The sequence below is a fragment of the Xenopus laevis genome, chromosome 9_10S (assembly GCF_017654675.1).
Source record: "Xenopus laevis strain J_2021 chromosome 9_10S, Xenopus_laevis_v10.1, whole genome shotgun sequence".
NCBI lineage: Eukaryota > Metazoa > Chordata > Amphibia > Anura > Pipidae > Xenopus > Xenopus laevis.
The window spans coordinates 67,511,816-67,527,973 of record NC_054388.1 but is presented as its reverse complement, the minus strand read 5'-3'; the positions used below and the strand labels follow the sequence as shown (position 1 = coordinate 67,527,973).

The 16,158-nt window shown below is 37.4% G+C and overlaps 1 protein-coding gene across 4 annotated transcripts in view; it reads left to right on the top strand.

Annotated features, from left to right (window-relative positions):
* Nucleotides 1–12,122, top strand: part of ola1.S (Obg-like ATPase 1 S homeolog) — a 103,396-nt gene extending 91,274 nt beyond the window's left edge. For all 4 annotated transcript variants that reach the window (XM_018238871.2, XM_041578362.1, XM_018238870.2 and 1 more), the window contains 2 exons: nucleotides 2,704–2,826; nucleotides 11,601–12,122. In XM_018238871.2, the coding sequence (XP_018094360.1) occupies nucleotides 2,704–2,826; nucleotides 11,601–11,690 (213 nt within the window). In that variant the 3' untranslated portion in view covers nucleotides 11,691–12,122. The remainder of the gene's footprint in view (nucleotides 1–2,703; nucleotides 2,827–11,600) is intronic.
* Nucleotides 12,123–16,158: the final 4,036 nt, after the last annotated feature.

Below are 16,158 nucleotides of genomic sequence, written 5' to 3'. Positions count from 1 at the left end.
GTTTTCAGGTGTTTCCCGTCTTATTTTTGTTTGCATACTCACTGGTTCTATTGTCCCCTATAAAGATATATATATATATTTCATAATTAGTTTGCAGCTGCTGTAATGCCGCCGTGTGTTAATTCATCTCTTTAAGTGGTTTATAATTTAAACGGTAGACTTTGTTTGTGCAATGCTGTGCATCTCATCTAGACACTAATAAAAATGCACGATGATATGGGATTAAAATATTGATATTCACTGGTTGTGCCAGTGGCAACCGGCTAATTTGTTCCCAGAGGATAAAGGCAAGTGTAATGCTTTGCTTTTAAATGGAAATACTCTCTCTGATAGCTTTCAATTATTCCCACATATACTGAAGTGTGCATGGCTACAAATGATGTATTACAAAATATGTAGTTATGGCAAGAACATACAAAGGACTTTTGCATTGCTTTGATTTCCATCAAAGACATGACATAAAATAAATTAAAATCCTATTAGTGCAGTGGGTGGGGGGGGCTTTTAAATATTTGCAGACCTTGGAGCATTGAAGGGTTCTAATAAAATTAAAAAATCAGAACAATTTTCCGTGTCAGAATTCATCCACATCTGTGTACTAACATTATTCCCTTTACTCTTCCATCATCTTTACTGGAGGATGTAACAAGATGCACAATGATACCGCAGCTTTGTCACATAGTGGGCTAAGGAGGAACCAATGTGCCCATTCATAATTCATTGATCATACACCCACACACAAGCTTTATTATTATAAATGGCTCCTGTACCCAAAAACTATTCTTAGCAACTTTCAGTATACATTCATTATACATTCTCACTGGTTTTAGGGTTAGTTCACACAAGGAGATTCGGGGAGATTTTGTCGCCTGGTGACTAATCGCCTCGTCTTCTGAGCGACGATCTGCCGAACTGCCTCAGCGTTTTTTCCCATAGGCTACAATGAAAAGATGCCTGCGCTAATGCACACGCGGCGATGCCTTTTCTATAGTCACCTAAAGTTCACACACACACACACACCTGGATTTACACATACACACTTCAAGATATCAAAGAATTCTAAGCATATTCTTGGTAATTTTTTTTAAATGTAGTTTAGTTTATATTCAGATTTCTATTTCACGTATTTATTTGCCTCCCCCTACCTGACTTCCTGGTTGCTGCGATAATTAACACCTAGCAACCAAACAAACAAAGTCTAGGAGCCGCAGAAGAAAAAACATTATTCAAAAGCCACAAAAAGAAGTCTTAGAATACAAGTCTACACCATATTAAAGGTTCGTTTTAAAGGGTTCATTTCAGTGTTTATAACCGAATATTGCAATATTTAAATTTTGCCGTTAAGATATGTGAATAGGCTACATGATGTAATTGTACTGTGTAAAGCTCCTCCAGCATTAGCTTCTGATAGCTTGTCCTTCCCAAGATGGATTGTGACTATTTGGTGTCTAATGTGCTCTGTTATGTGGTCAGGTAAGCATCAGTGAATAGCCATATTACTCCAATACATCTTATATTGGAAAAACTCAGCTTTACCATGTCAGGTTCCTGAGCACTCTGCCATGCTTTATTAACCAGCATACGGTCACTGCTATTGCTCAAAGTCTCCTTTTAGTTGCAATTTGTGTTTTGTATATTATATCACAAGCCATGTGCTTTTATTTCTCTGGCGCTGTTTAATTTTTATAGCAAATTAGCTGTTTTTGTAAAGGTGTTCTTATTTACACAAAGACCCCTTATCCTGAAAACCCCATGTCCCGAGTATTCCAGATAGTAAACACAATACCTAAATGATATGCAAGCATATATTTAGTATTTTCATGTTTTGTTCTATGTAGGGATTCATAATATCCACTATATTGTGGTTCAGCCAAATCCCAAATCTTTCATGAAGGAATTTGCCAAATCCAAACCCTAATTTAAATATGCAAATTAGGTTTAGTAAGGGTTAAAAATAAAAAGTAGGGAAAAAAACTGACATTTCCTTGTTTGTATGGAGAAAAAAATCACATGGTTTTAAGGATATGGACACGGTTAGACACTTGAATTCATCCAAATCCTGCTGAAAAAGGCTAAATTCTGGTAAATCCCTAGTTCTATTCAAATGTTTATGTTTTTATAGAGAATGTTTGTTTAAAATGACAGAATCAGTCTGAAATTTTAATTTAAATACAATCAAATGTTTTTGCTATGTATCTTCTTAAGAAAAGTGAGTTATAACACAAAAATAGAATGTGTTGGGTTTCACAAGTAATGTTCATGTAGGGATCTAATTGTGTATATGAAAGTTGAGGTTGCACATACATATATTCACACACATACCAGGCTGTCAACAATATAAATATAAAATAGGAGTTTTATGACAATGTAGGAAAGTAGGGTGGATATAGCTGTTGTTAAATTGCAACACCCAAAATGCTTCAGCTGTTGGAGGGAGGGTGGGTGGGTTTTTGGAGTTTAACAACAGCTAGGGGGTTGCAGGTTGGTCTGATTGTGTAAATAGCAATAGCAAATATTATCAGGCAGGAGTTTGTTTGCAAAGGCATTTTCTCAAACACTGCCTGGAGCCAAGTGTTACAGTTCAGACCCAGCCTATAACTAATCATTTCAGCCAAGTCCAGGTTCGCATACCCTAACAAAACCAGCCCCAGGGCAATCCATCTTCCTAAACATTGCATTTCTTCTGCTCTACCCATTTGACAGAAAGGGACAAAGGCTCCTCAGGCTGCAGGCAAGATCCACACAGATTTCGAGAAGGGTTTCATAATGGCGGAAGTAATGAAATTTGACGATTTCAAAGAAGAAGGCACAGAGGCATCTGTCAAGGTGAGTACTCCCAGATTTACATTGCAAGGCGTCTCCTCCCCACCGGCAGCAGCATCTGCTAACAAGGGAATCTGCCAAACATACCCACGTCTGCTTCTGTGTCTTCTCCCAAGGGGGCAAGCACAATTACCACAGTCCCACCAGCTTGGGGAAACATGACAAGATAATATCAGATAATAAGTAACCAAACCAGCTTTCCATTTTCCTCATATATCCACAGAATATATTCCCTGATGGAAACTGGTTACGCTGTTGTGACAGTTACATGTGCATTTATCTGTATAGTGTCCAGACATTTAGGCACTAAGTTTGCCCAGTAGCAGTAACCCATAGCAATGTTTGCTTTTAAACAGGTGACCAGTAAAACCTAGCTTAGCAATATACATTAAGTTGTGGGTAATAATGAAAAATGTAGATTCTAGTACACCCTCTATGAATTTCCTTTTCCATGCTGCTATCAATGAAATTTAATATTGGGTATAATTAATTTGAATTGACTTATCAATCTCAACAGCACTTTAAATCTATGGAATTGTTATTGGTTAAATAATGAAATTGATCATCCAGCCCTATTAGCACACAGTCACTATTATTTAGATCAATTCATTTTTAATCAAATTAAATTTTTGACACGGCACTTTATTGAAGGGGAGTAATGCAACTTTTCAGTAGAAGCACTGTGCACTTGTGTGTGTATATATTGTGTGTGTGTGTGTGTATATATATATATATATATATATATATATATATATATATATATATATATATATATATATATATATATATATATATATATATAAAGTTCCAAAGGTGCACTCCGTTTTCTGTGTAAATGCCCGGGTGCCAGCAAACGTGTAATGATATATCTGCAGTAATAGTGACACTCACGGGACTCTTCTGAAGCTTAACAAATGTGATACTTTATTGGAGACTCAACGTTTCGATCCCCCACAGGGATCTTCATCTTCTCCTGATGAAGATCCCTGTGGGGGATAGAAACGTTGAGTCTCCAATAAAGTATCACATTTGTTAAGCTTCAGAAGAGTCCCGTGAGTGTCACTATTCCTGCTATTCCTGCCTAAATGTACTTTAAACACATAATGACACTGAAGGGTACCTCTAATAATTCAGTATTGGATAGTTGAGGAAAATCTCTTTTATTGTTGTTAGCTGCATCAGACTTGTCCCAGTTGTGTTAGAGAAACAGCTCCTATCAGAACTTCAGCAGTTTCTTTTTGGCTATCTATTTTCTGAACACTAGAGGGCAGGTGCTGATTAGGTGCTACCAACAAGTAAGTAAGCAATACCTTGAATAAGTCAACAAACTCTTTACAACTGTTACTTTTTTTTATGCATCCCCTATTTATTAGATATGTTCTGAATTTCTTAAAGCACCTGATCCAGTTTGTGTATCTTGTTTAGCATTTAGTCAGAAAGTATTGCTGGATTTAAGTCAAAATCTGTTGGTTCTAGAGAGTAGAAATGTAACAAGGCTGGACATGCAATTTCATATAGTTGCCAAAAAAGTACAAAATGTCTTGTTGCTTTTAACCAAATACAAGTCTATTGGGTGAGCTTACAAACCAGTAGAATCTTTCAGTTAAATCGCTAGAGTACTACAGTAGAACCCCCATTTTTCAGGGGACCAGCAAGAAAATGGTGTAAAATCCAAGAAAATGTATATTCAGGGAAATGTATTATGCATAATATTTAGGTGGGACCACAAAACAACAATGTAAAATGAGAGAAAACTTAAAATCAGGGGATGTAAAATTGAAGTTCCACTGTATCCACTGTATTTTGCAATGACCAAAGTGTGCAGAAGGTGAATTATCCCTTTTCTCAACTACATTCTGCTACATTGTTCCAGGTGACCGAATCAGGAGAGAGGAGAATACAAACAGATACTACAAAGTTACTTGTAGTATACTTATGGCATCTGTTATCTGGAAACCTGTTATTCAGAAAGCTCTGAAGAGGCCGTCTCCCATAGACTACATAATAATCAAATCATCCTGATTTTTACAAATTATTTCCTTTTTCTCAATAATAACCTTGTACCTTGATGCTTCAGGAATCCATATTAGTGGAAAAACAGTGGCAAAACCTACTGGGGATCATTTATAAAGTTCATGCAGCGCATATTTATTCCCAAATGGTTGCATTGCCCCTGTATTTTTTTTTTGAATACTAAAATATTGCACTGCTGTGCCCATCTTTCGGGGGTTTTTTTAATTTTTTTTTTGCAAATTGCATTGCGAACAAATTTTCGCCACTGTGCGAGACTGTTGTGCGAGTAACTATAGTTGACAACAATTTAAATTCGCAATTTACTAAACTGTTTTGTGAATATTTTCTCAGCCACCAAAGTAAGGGGCCGATTCATCAAGGGTCGAATATCGAGGGTTAATTAACCCTCGATATTTGACTAGGAATTGAAATCCTTCGACTTCGAATATCGAAGTCGAAGGATTTAGCGCAAATTCTGCGATCGTACGATCGAAGGATTATTCCTTCGATTGAACGATTAAATCCTTCGATCGAACGATTCGAAGGATTTAAATCCAACGATCGAAGGAATATCCTTCGATCAAAAAAACTTAGGAAAGGCTATGGGGACCTTCCCCATAGGCTAACATTGACTTCGGTAGCTTTTAGCTGCCGAACTAGGGGGTTGAATTTTTTTTTAAAGAGACAGTACTTCGACTATCGAATGGTCGAATAGTCGAACGATTTTTACTTCGAATCCTTCGATAGTCGTGGTCGAAGTAGCCCATTCGATGGTCGAAGTAGCCCAAAAAAACTTCGAAATTCGAAGCTTTTTACCTTCGAATCCTTCACTCGAAGTTAATGAATCGGCCCCTTAGTGTTTGCATAAATATTCACAATTTGGGATTTTTTAAAAAGCTCTTCTGGACATTCGCAGTGTGAAAACAATTCTCAATTCTGTTTGCCCATTAAATACACCACTCTTATTCAGCTTTATAAATAAAGGTTTGGGACCTGTTATCCAGAATGCTTGGGACCTTGGGTTTTCCGGATAATGGATCTTTCCGTAATTTGGATTTTCATAACTTAAGTCTACTACAAATTCATGTAAACATTATATAAACCCAAATGGGATGGTTCTGCTTCCGTTAAGGATTAATTTTATCTTAGTTTGAATCAAGAACAAGCTGCTGTTTTATTATTACAGAGAAAAAAAATTGTTTTTTTTTTTTTTTTTAAATTATAATGGAGTCTATGGGAGATGGGCTTTCCATAATTCGGAGTTTTCTGGATAACAGGTTTCAGAATAACGGATCCCATACCTGTATAACCATGCCAATATATTCACCGTGCAAACTAATCTGCCCTGCGCGAAGTTTATAAATGAGCCCCATTGTGGTTATTTAATGTTTATACACTTTTTTTTATTTTACGAGGCTTAAGGTATAGAGATCTAAATTACGGATAGGCCCCTTATCCCAAAAACCCCAGGCCCAAACATTCTTGATTACAGGTCCCTTACCAACTTTAAAACTATTGAACATTTGTAATTAATGTACAATGTGGAGCTGCTCAAAACGACAATTTGATTAATTATACATAGGTTTTTGGGAGACGTTTCCTTTTAAAAATATAATTTATTTCAATATTCTTGGTTGAGCTATTTTTCTGCTCCATGGACCCCACAGAGACCAAGACAGGAGCCTGTGCCTTATAATACGACACTATACAGATTTATTTCCCAAGCAGTTTTATTGTTGTAGCACTGGCCAAACTCATATCTTTGGCTTTCCCAACGCCATCATCTCCAGACTGCTCACTTTCCCTGCGCCTGGAACACCAGCACAGCAGAACTAATTTAATGCCAGCGCTGCGGACTCGGCTCTGAATAGCTCTGTGTGGGCTTTGTAGTCTACAGGGATATTTCATTATTAGCAATCATATCTGCTTAAGCAAAGCTGGATTCTACAGATGGCTGCTTTCAAGTGCAAATGAACTGGTTAGACGTGTCTTGTTTAATGCATACTCAAGATTCACAAATGGGTATTGATTTTTTTTATTTTTTTTTGAACCAGTTGTTACAGATAGCAAAGGAAATGGATTAAATGGTCTCCTGAGTATTTAAAGGAACACGATCCCTTTTAATTAATGGCAAACCCGAATTGTGTAGAAAGAGACTGATGCTTTAGATTCAGTTCCCCGTGTCAGGGAATTGGTTTTTGTTCCATTGTATTATAATGAAATCTGTCGTTCGTTTTTGTTTTGTATTGAGATTTTTTTTATCAAAATGTCTTAATGTTAATGTCCGGGGGAAAGCATAGATTGTTGCTTATTTGCTATTACACGGACTGGATAATGTGTTGTGCTACAGCTAATTGCTGCCTTACCAGTGTCAAGTTCATGGTCACTGAGAGTCTATCACAATAACTTGTGTGGAGGGTTGGCATATTGATGCAACTTATTCCATAGTATTGTTTTTAAATGGCACTAGATGGCACTTTGAAACTTGTGGTTATTTTGCATAATGAAAGAAATATGAGTCTAAGAGCCTTTGGGGCAAATTCACTAAGCGCCGAACGCTAGCGTTACTTCGCTAGCTTTTGGCATTTTCGTTACTGCGCAAATTCACTAACGAACGCTGGCGTAGTTTCGCTAGTGTTACTTCGCACCCTTATGCCTGGCGAAGTTTCGCTAGCGACGTAACTACGCAAATTCACTAACGCGCGCAGTGTACTGAATGCTACCTTTTACGCTAGACTTCCTTCGCCACCTCAGACCAGTAGATAGAGTAGAGTAGATAGATAGGGATTGCTTCAAAAAAAGTCAAAAATTTTACTAAGTCCCAAAAAACGCTGGTGTGTTTTCTACATTATGGGTGATAGGCTTCCCCCCTACATTTCCTGACTCATGGCAACTTACCTAGACAGTGGGCACATGTGTAGGGCAAAATAAAATTTTTATTTGAGGTTTTGAAGGTTTTCTAGCCATTTGTAGTGCTGATACGTATTCCTCCATTGAAATTTGAATTTGGAGCCGTATTCAAATTAGCCTTCGCTAGCGTAACTTCGCTTCACTTAGCGAATCAACGCTAGCGCAACTTCGCAACCTTACGCTACCCCTGAGCGCAGCTTCGGATTTTAGTGCATTTTCGAAGCGCTGGCGAAACTACGCCTGGCGAAGTGTGGCGAAGTGCGGCAAAGTTACGCCTGGAGCAACTATGAATCTTAGTGAATTTGCCCCTTTATGTCTTTATGTTCTCTAGGCCTGACTCATAAAACAATGCAAGAGGAGTCAGGTCTCCTCTAGGTCTGTTAATCAGCTGGCTTGCAACATTGTTTCAGGAATCAGAGTAAACAGTAATACTTTCTATAGCAATTACATTTTCAAATAAAACCATTGGAAACTTTTAATTTATATATTTTGGAGGTCTACGTACATTTTTCTGTGTAAAAATAATTTTTGTGAAGCCCTTTTCAGTGCCAGATAAGAAGAATTATAAACTCCGGTCCTAGTGAAGGGAAGATTTATATTTTCCTCTAGTAAAGTTTCAACAATCACTGATTGTCTGTGTTCTATAAATGGCATTATCTAGTAAAATATTTCCTGGTTCCTTAGATTGGTTCAGATAAGGACTCCCGGTGCTAATAAAGGGATTGCTGTATTCATGCACCTTCCCCTCCCTAACACTCTGGGGAAAAGCAGTAGGTGGATCTGGGAGGTGGATGACAGTAACACAATGAGAAGATCACATTCATGTGTGCCTGTGCTGTATTCTTTTCAATGATAACATTCCAAGGCAGCCCATACTCTGATATAACTGGCAGTTAATATTTAGGCTTCCGGCCCACAGACTGCTTCTCCCCCCATTCCATTTCAATTGCGGTTTTGTACACAATGGTATATGAGAAAAATGAAAACATCAGTATTATATTTAGATACACAACATTTATACCTGCAGAAATCTGTACTCCAAAGCTTTTCTTTTTTTTTTTTAGATCAGGTTTGCTGTAATTTGGTTATGTTTAAATGTTGGGGGTGAGCCAATTAATATAATAATTTCTCATGTTTGGGTACATACTGATAAGGGTTGTACATAGTGAGATGGTGTTATATAACCAACCTGTAGTCAATCAGAGCTTTAGAAACAAAAAAACCGTACTGTGCTATGTAGTAAAAACACAAGCACAGTATGTTTTAAGCAGACATAATTTTCTTGTAGTCTAGTAACATGTAGCAACCAATCAGCAGGGAGTATTTACATGACCACTGTTTAAAAGTAAGCATCTGCTGGATTGCTATGGGTTACTAGACTTGAACAAACACTTCTTCTATTACATTGCCCAGATGTCTTTTTCTTAGGATCTGTATCTTGATTCGCCCAGTGCAGTGCTATACTCTACAGTGTTATTGTTTTCCTTTTTGGCATTTATCTTTCTTTCCATCAAAGCAGTGGATAACATATCCACAAAGGGTTGCAAACAGCTTTATCCATGTCTTGACTTTGAAGTCCTGGATCATTGCTGCTATTGACAAGCTGAAATTTTAGGCTGGTGCAATAAGTTCAGTATATAAAATATGGCATCTTTAATCATATTCATTTATATGGTATTGTTCACCTTTAAGGAAGATAATAATGTAGACTGTTCTATATATTCCATTCTAACATTATATAGAATTTTCCATGACCTTATGTCAGGCAATAGAATTATAGGGACGGTGGAACACCTTCAGAGCAGAAATTGCATGATACATTTGACCTTCAAGTGTTAAATCTGTTACATTTGCTGATCACCAGAGGTTAGTTTAAGACAATATGGTAGTTTACATTCTAGCTTCAACTTTCCTTTAACAATGCCTTGCACACTGTGGAGCCCCCAGGCAGACACCAAAACTAAGCAATGGCTTCATTATATAGCCCCAAGGCTATGGGGACTTTTGTTGCTGTAGTGCCTACCTGCATGAAGACTTGGTAGCAATTTATTCAGTTTGACCCCACCATGATGCCATAGGAACAAATAAATAATAACCTATTATAATACACAAAAGCCATGAATATCCTGTAAAATATATCCTTATAAACGGTGAGTTCTGATGTCATCAGTTATAAACGGTGAGTTCTGATGTCATTTCTGTCACATGACTCACTTAAATTTGTGTATTATAATAAATAAAGTACCCCCAGTTGCAAAATATGAGGATATTAGAAGTTACCTCGGAGTTCCATGACCTGTATAAAAACACTCGGCCTTCGGCCTCGTGTTTTTATATGGTCATGAAACTCCTCGGTAACTTATAATATCCTTATATTTTCCAAGAGGGGGTACTTTATTCACTATATAACCAGCAGAGGTATTTTTTTGAAGAATACATTTTCCTAATTAAAGGAATTGTTCAGAATAAAAATAAAATAAATTCTTATATACTGTAGTTAGTTAGCCAAAATGTATAAAGGCTGGAGTGACTCGATGTCTAATTTAATAGCCAGAACACTACTTCTTGCTTTGCAGCTCTCTTGGTTTCCACTGATTGGTTACCAGGCAATAACCAATCATTGACTTGAGGGGAGGCCACATGGGTCATATCTGTTGCTTTTGAATCTGAGCTGCATGCTAACGATCAATTGAAAACTCATTGAACAGTTATGTCCCATGTGGCCCCCCTTCAAGTCAGTGACTGACTCAAAGTTAGAGAGTAAAAGTAGTGGAAGTAGTGTTCTGGCTATTATGTTAGACATCCAGTCACTCCAGCCTTTATAATTTACATTTTTGACTAACTAACTATATTAGATCCATGTTTTATTTTGCACAGCCTATTTTTTTTACCCAGTTATTTTTACACTGTTCCTTTAAGCACTAAAGGGAATTAAGGGCTTCTTGAACTCATACTGGTGGTGTTCGATATTAGATATTTGCTTTCTCTGTGTATACTAACCTACAGGATCTGAATAAAGGGGTTGCCCTAAAACATCACAATTCTTGCACTTCACAGCATTTGCATAATGTCATGTGTGTGCCATTTGGAATGAGTGTGATAAAAGTTCATATGCATTTGGAGCAGAGCCAGCTTCACATTAAAGGAATTATATATGATATTAGCAGTCACTATGGGCACATGTTACTCTTCAGGGTGTATGAGAGTAGCTGCCATATAAGTTGTTCAAGCAAAATAAATTTTAACAAAACCATTGAAATACGGTTCCCAAACTCTGAGGGTGGAAGTGGTGGTGTCTCAGAGGGGATTTTGAAAACCACTGCCATAGACATTAATGAAAAAGAACTCTGTATGAGAAATATCTGAATACTTTTCTAGTAATAGTGAGTTTCAACAGCTGAGTACCTCTTGTTTCAGCAAGGAAAGCCACTTGCAACATTTATTATTTTCCATGTCCCCTGCTGTCTTTGTCCTCCTACTGGAAAGTCTGGTCTTGGTGCTGTCTCTTTGCCTGGTGACAAACAAAAATGAGGTTTGGCAATAACTGACATAGTGTGTCCCAGTCTAGTAACCCACAGCATCAAATTAGCAATTTGAATGAAAATAAAATCAAACATTGTTTTTTTTGGTTTCTATAAATTCCCAGGTAGGAAAAATCTTAAAGATTGCACCCTTGCATTCATTTTACCCTTTTCTTCTTCTTACTAACTACCTATTATATATATAGCTCTTTTACCCTCTATTTTCATTAACATTTGTATATAATTTGTATGTTTGATATATAAACCCTTCTGTTGTACATCCCTGTGTAATATGTTGGTGTTTTATAAACAATAATCTTGGGTTTTTTTCAGGCTGCTGGAAAATACAGACAAGAAGACAGGAATTACACAGTAGAAGACGGAGACATTATCTTCTTTAAATTTAATACACCTCAACAATGAAAAAAGAAATGATTTTAACTTTCAATCAGAAGTAGGAAAAAACGCTACTAAATATCAAAAATACCAAATATTGGTAAATATTTTTTTATTTCAATTTAGACAGAATAATCTGTTTAAAAAAAAAACCAAGCAAAATGATTCCCCCCCGCCAACGAAAACAAAACAAAATGTTTATATTGCATTTGGACTATGCCCCCTCCTGCAAGCAATAGCAGCTCAGTCAATGTGCTTTTCAGATGATTAAGACCCTTCTGCAAAGCACAGAAGCCTCTCTGCAACCACCCAAGTCTCATGATAGTTCATTAATCTCCATCATGTATGCCAAGGCTGACACATCTGACAGAAAGGACAATGTGCAGTGCTCCATTCGGAATCTACAGATAATGCATGTTTTACAGTACTCCAGATGTCGGCACTCAATAAAACATTTGACAAAACCAGGCTGTTTGTGTTTGGGGATGTCTGTATTGAGTGGCGGTGGTGTGCTCAATGCGATACTGCACCTGCTAGATGCTGATTACAGACATTTTAAGATGCGTGTATGATTCTATAACTGGCAGTGTGGGCAGCTGCAATTGTATCCCAAATGTGAAAAAAAAAATTATATTGCCTTTTTTTTTTAAAGGGGAACTGTAATTTATCTTAAATCCTTCAAAGTTGTATTTATGTTTAAAGGAGAAAGCTTACCATGGGGTAGAAATATTGTATATTATGTGTTGAGGTTCTGGGTGAGCCCAAGGCAACCACAGCCCTTTAGCAGTAAAGATCTGTGTCTCCAAAGATGTCCCAGTAGCTCCCCATCTTCTTTTCTGCTGATTCACTGCACATGCTCTGGGCTGCTGTTGGTTATCTGAGCTTAGAGACAAACTCACAAGTATATATCAAATATAAAAATACAAGGCTGACTAGTAACTAATTCAGATTCATATTACCTGTCAGTTCTGAAACCTGTGCAATTTACACCGGAATTTAATAATCACTCATTTCGCATCAGCTTATATGACGGGTGAACCTAATTTTCTGCTTGCAGTGGCATAATGAGCCCCCCTTAAACTTTCACCCACTGCACAGGGATGTGCCCTGTAGTTCTGCCTCTGTATGCATTATTATTTGTAATAACCCCTAAGCTTCTCAACATGTATCTAGAGCACACTGAGCATGTGCAGTGTCAGACAGTCCTAACAAAATCCAAGATGGTGACCCCCCTGTGCACAATTTTAAAGGCTTGAATCATTACTGTTATAGAGATTCTGAAACTTAAGGTTGGTGCCGTAAGTTCAGTATATAAAATATGGAATTTCTACCCATTTGTTGTTAGGGTTTAGTTCTCCTTTAAATTCACCTGTCACACTGTAGGTGCAGGTTACAAAGCTTCACTCCAGTTGGGGGGGCTCTGGAACCTGCACCAGTGAGGGAAGCCATGTTGGGGGACACCCATGCACATAGTGAGTAAGTGCAGCAATTTGCTCATTTTGCACATTCATGTGACATAATATACCTTCTGACCTGCCCCATCTCTGACATCACAGGAGGAGGCAGGGTGGGCTGCTGCAAGTTTACAAAATACTACTCCCAGAAGACTAAGCAAGAGGAACGTAGTGAAAAGAAACTGATTAATGGCAGTCATAGATTCTACACGAGGACCATTATTTAGCTACTTGTATGAGATTCTGTCAATTTCCAATTAAGTCATGCAATGTTTTGCTTTGCGTGTCTCCAGTTTGGAATTTAAATTTACTTTTTGACAGGGTTCCACATATGCTAGCATTTGGTTGACAGTCAGATGAAAAGCAGACGTTTTGTGCTTTCCTGACATTGCTGACCCCTAAAAATAGAGAGAGAATTAGAAAGGAGAGAATAAAATAGGGGAAATAAGACCAATGGCAAGTTCAATGTCTATCTCAAACTAAAAGTTAATTCAAACATGAAATTCCCCTTAAGTAGCTAAATCGGCATTAATATAATTTGTTGGCTTTACTTCAAAAGAGAGACCATATTTCTAAATCCTTAAATCCACAGTATTATGTTCCTATAAACAGTTCCCAGTTGCAGAACATATGTATGTGCAAAGTTCGAAATCCTCCTTTAACATGACAAAAGTAAAGTGAAAGCTTTTTTGGGTATAGTCTTGTTATGTTTTGTACAGGGATATTCAGTGACTGGTTGAGTATCCTGGGGGAAATATCTAGGCATCCAAAGCATTGGCTACATGTCAAAATTATATAATGTATAGAAATATCTCGCTATGAGGATCAGTAAAGCATAAACATTTGTCTATATACAACCTACACCATTAATATATCAAATGGAAGGAGTGTGGCTGTTAACTACAGCTCCCAGAATCCTTGTCTAGTATTTGATTTCCCTATACTTTACCTTAAAGCTTGGCAAATAACTGCTGTCTGAGAGCCCCTTTAGTTATGAGGGGAATTTCACACTCTTCAGTGAGTCTCGTTTCTCAGTCTGCTAGCCGTTTGCGGAGAAGTAATCAATTAAAATTTCCGTAATGACTTGCTCCCTTGCATCTCTAAGCACTTTGGTAACCTGTCATGCGGACCCGATTTCTCTCTATTTTTATAATGTGCTCCTTATAACGTGTTCTAAAGTGGGAATGATTTGCAGCTCATAAATATTCATGGGCAAACTGCTTCAATACAGTTCAGAAAGTCTACGAGGGGTGAATGGGGATACAGCTCACTGTTTGCTGTCATTCTTTTGGGTGATTAGAATAGAAACTTCAACTCATAGTATCATATTTATTATTCAATTGAAATAAACTAACGGGAACCTGTCTTCTCAGATCCTAACTTTTTCCATATAGAGTGACAGTTATGATCTATAGAACATGTTCCCCTGTTGGACTAGGATTATAATATATTTTTATATGGAATCCTTAAACCCCCCACATAATATATAAAATTATTAACTATTATGTGATGATCCTTTAATAAAAACAAGTTTTAAAAAAAAAATTATTTTTTTCTCTGGTAGGAAAAGTTCTCCTATCATAAGTGTTGCAAAGAGGTTGGAAAGGGGGCCGGGTTAATCAGGATAAGATTTGGGAGTGAATGTTAATTAGCTGGCCTGGACAATCTTAAAACTATAGCAGGATATCTGAAGTGACAAGATATTGACCTTGTTATATGTTTAAGGGCTTTAGACCTGCTAGTGAAGATTTCAGACCATAATAAATGCCATCACATGTGTATCAGAAGCACTATGCCTTGGGTTTGGCCACATAATTTTGTGTATGTATGTTATTGTTTTTATAGGTTAGTTATGCATGCAGTGCTGTACAGCAAAACAATAACAGGGGTCAATACAATAATAAATAAAAAAGTACAGTCAAGAGCTAAGAATCAAAGACACAGGAGTTTAGAAGTCTCTGCCCCATAGAGCTTTCAATCTATGTATTCAGACTAGCAAATATACATCATAATACTCAGATCATGTATCTGATCTGACAAATGGCCGGGTTTGTTAGATCTTGTCTGAAGCCTGGATCCCAAGGAGTAGAACTTCAAAGTAACCAAAAGGAGGAACCAGGGAGGTTATGGCTTAAAGGAGCCAAATGCCCTTGAACTATGCAGTTAAATTCTAACTCCTCTGGTTCCTCTGTCTGGTTCTATCCAAGTCAAACTCCTCAGAATCCATGTTCCAATATCTTGCTGTCTGCAATGGAAGATGTAGGATTTAAAGTCTTAGGCTGTGTATGTGCTATTAACAGCAGATCTGGATACATAGCTGGCCACAGGGACATAAATGAGTAATTAGCATGCCTCCTTCCATGATTACTTGAGTAAGATTTAAAACCTTTTTCTTACTTTAAGAGAATGCAAAGGGTCTTGGGCATGGCTAGAATTAATCCATTCTTGGCCATTTCGTATTTGCACCTTGCCCTTCATAAATGACCACTAATAACTAATGGTGGAGAATCTAAAGCAGTGGTTCTCAAAGTGTGTGGCTAGGCCCCAAGTTGTGTTGCCACCTTTTCTGGAAAAAAATACCGGCCTTCCTATATATTTATCTTTTTTCCCTATTAATAACATTGGGATCAACCATCATTTTTACCTGCCAGGCCCAAGGGTGGGGGCTTTAAGCAGTGCAGCTCACCCTGAAGGCCATTTTGGGTGGGAAATTAAGAGTATAGTCTTTTGCTGCCCTAGATACACCTTGATGGTAACGCAGGGTAAGATTTGAGGTGAATATGTGAAACGATTTTTTGTCCTTCATGTGGATGAATTAATGATACTCCAATATTTTCTGATATCTGTACCCTTTTCATGACCACAATAGGTGACTTGACCAAAGGTTGGATTAAAGAGGTCTTAAATAAAAAAAAAATTGACATCCGCTGATCTGAAGCAAGAGGACTTGCTGAGCAATCTTAAAAACATTTCACCATCAACTTGAGTGGTTTAAGAAACCAGTTCCTTTAGACTTAGCACTGCTAGATACTGTATAACAT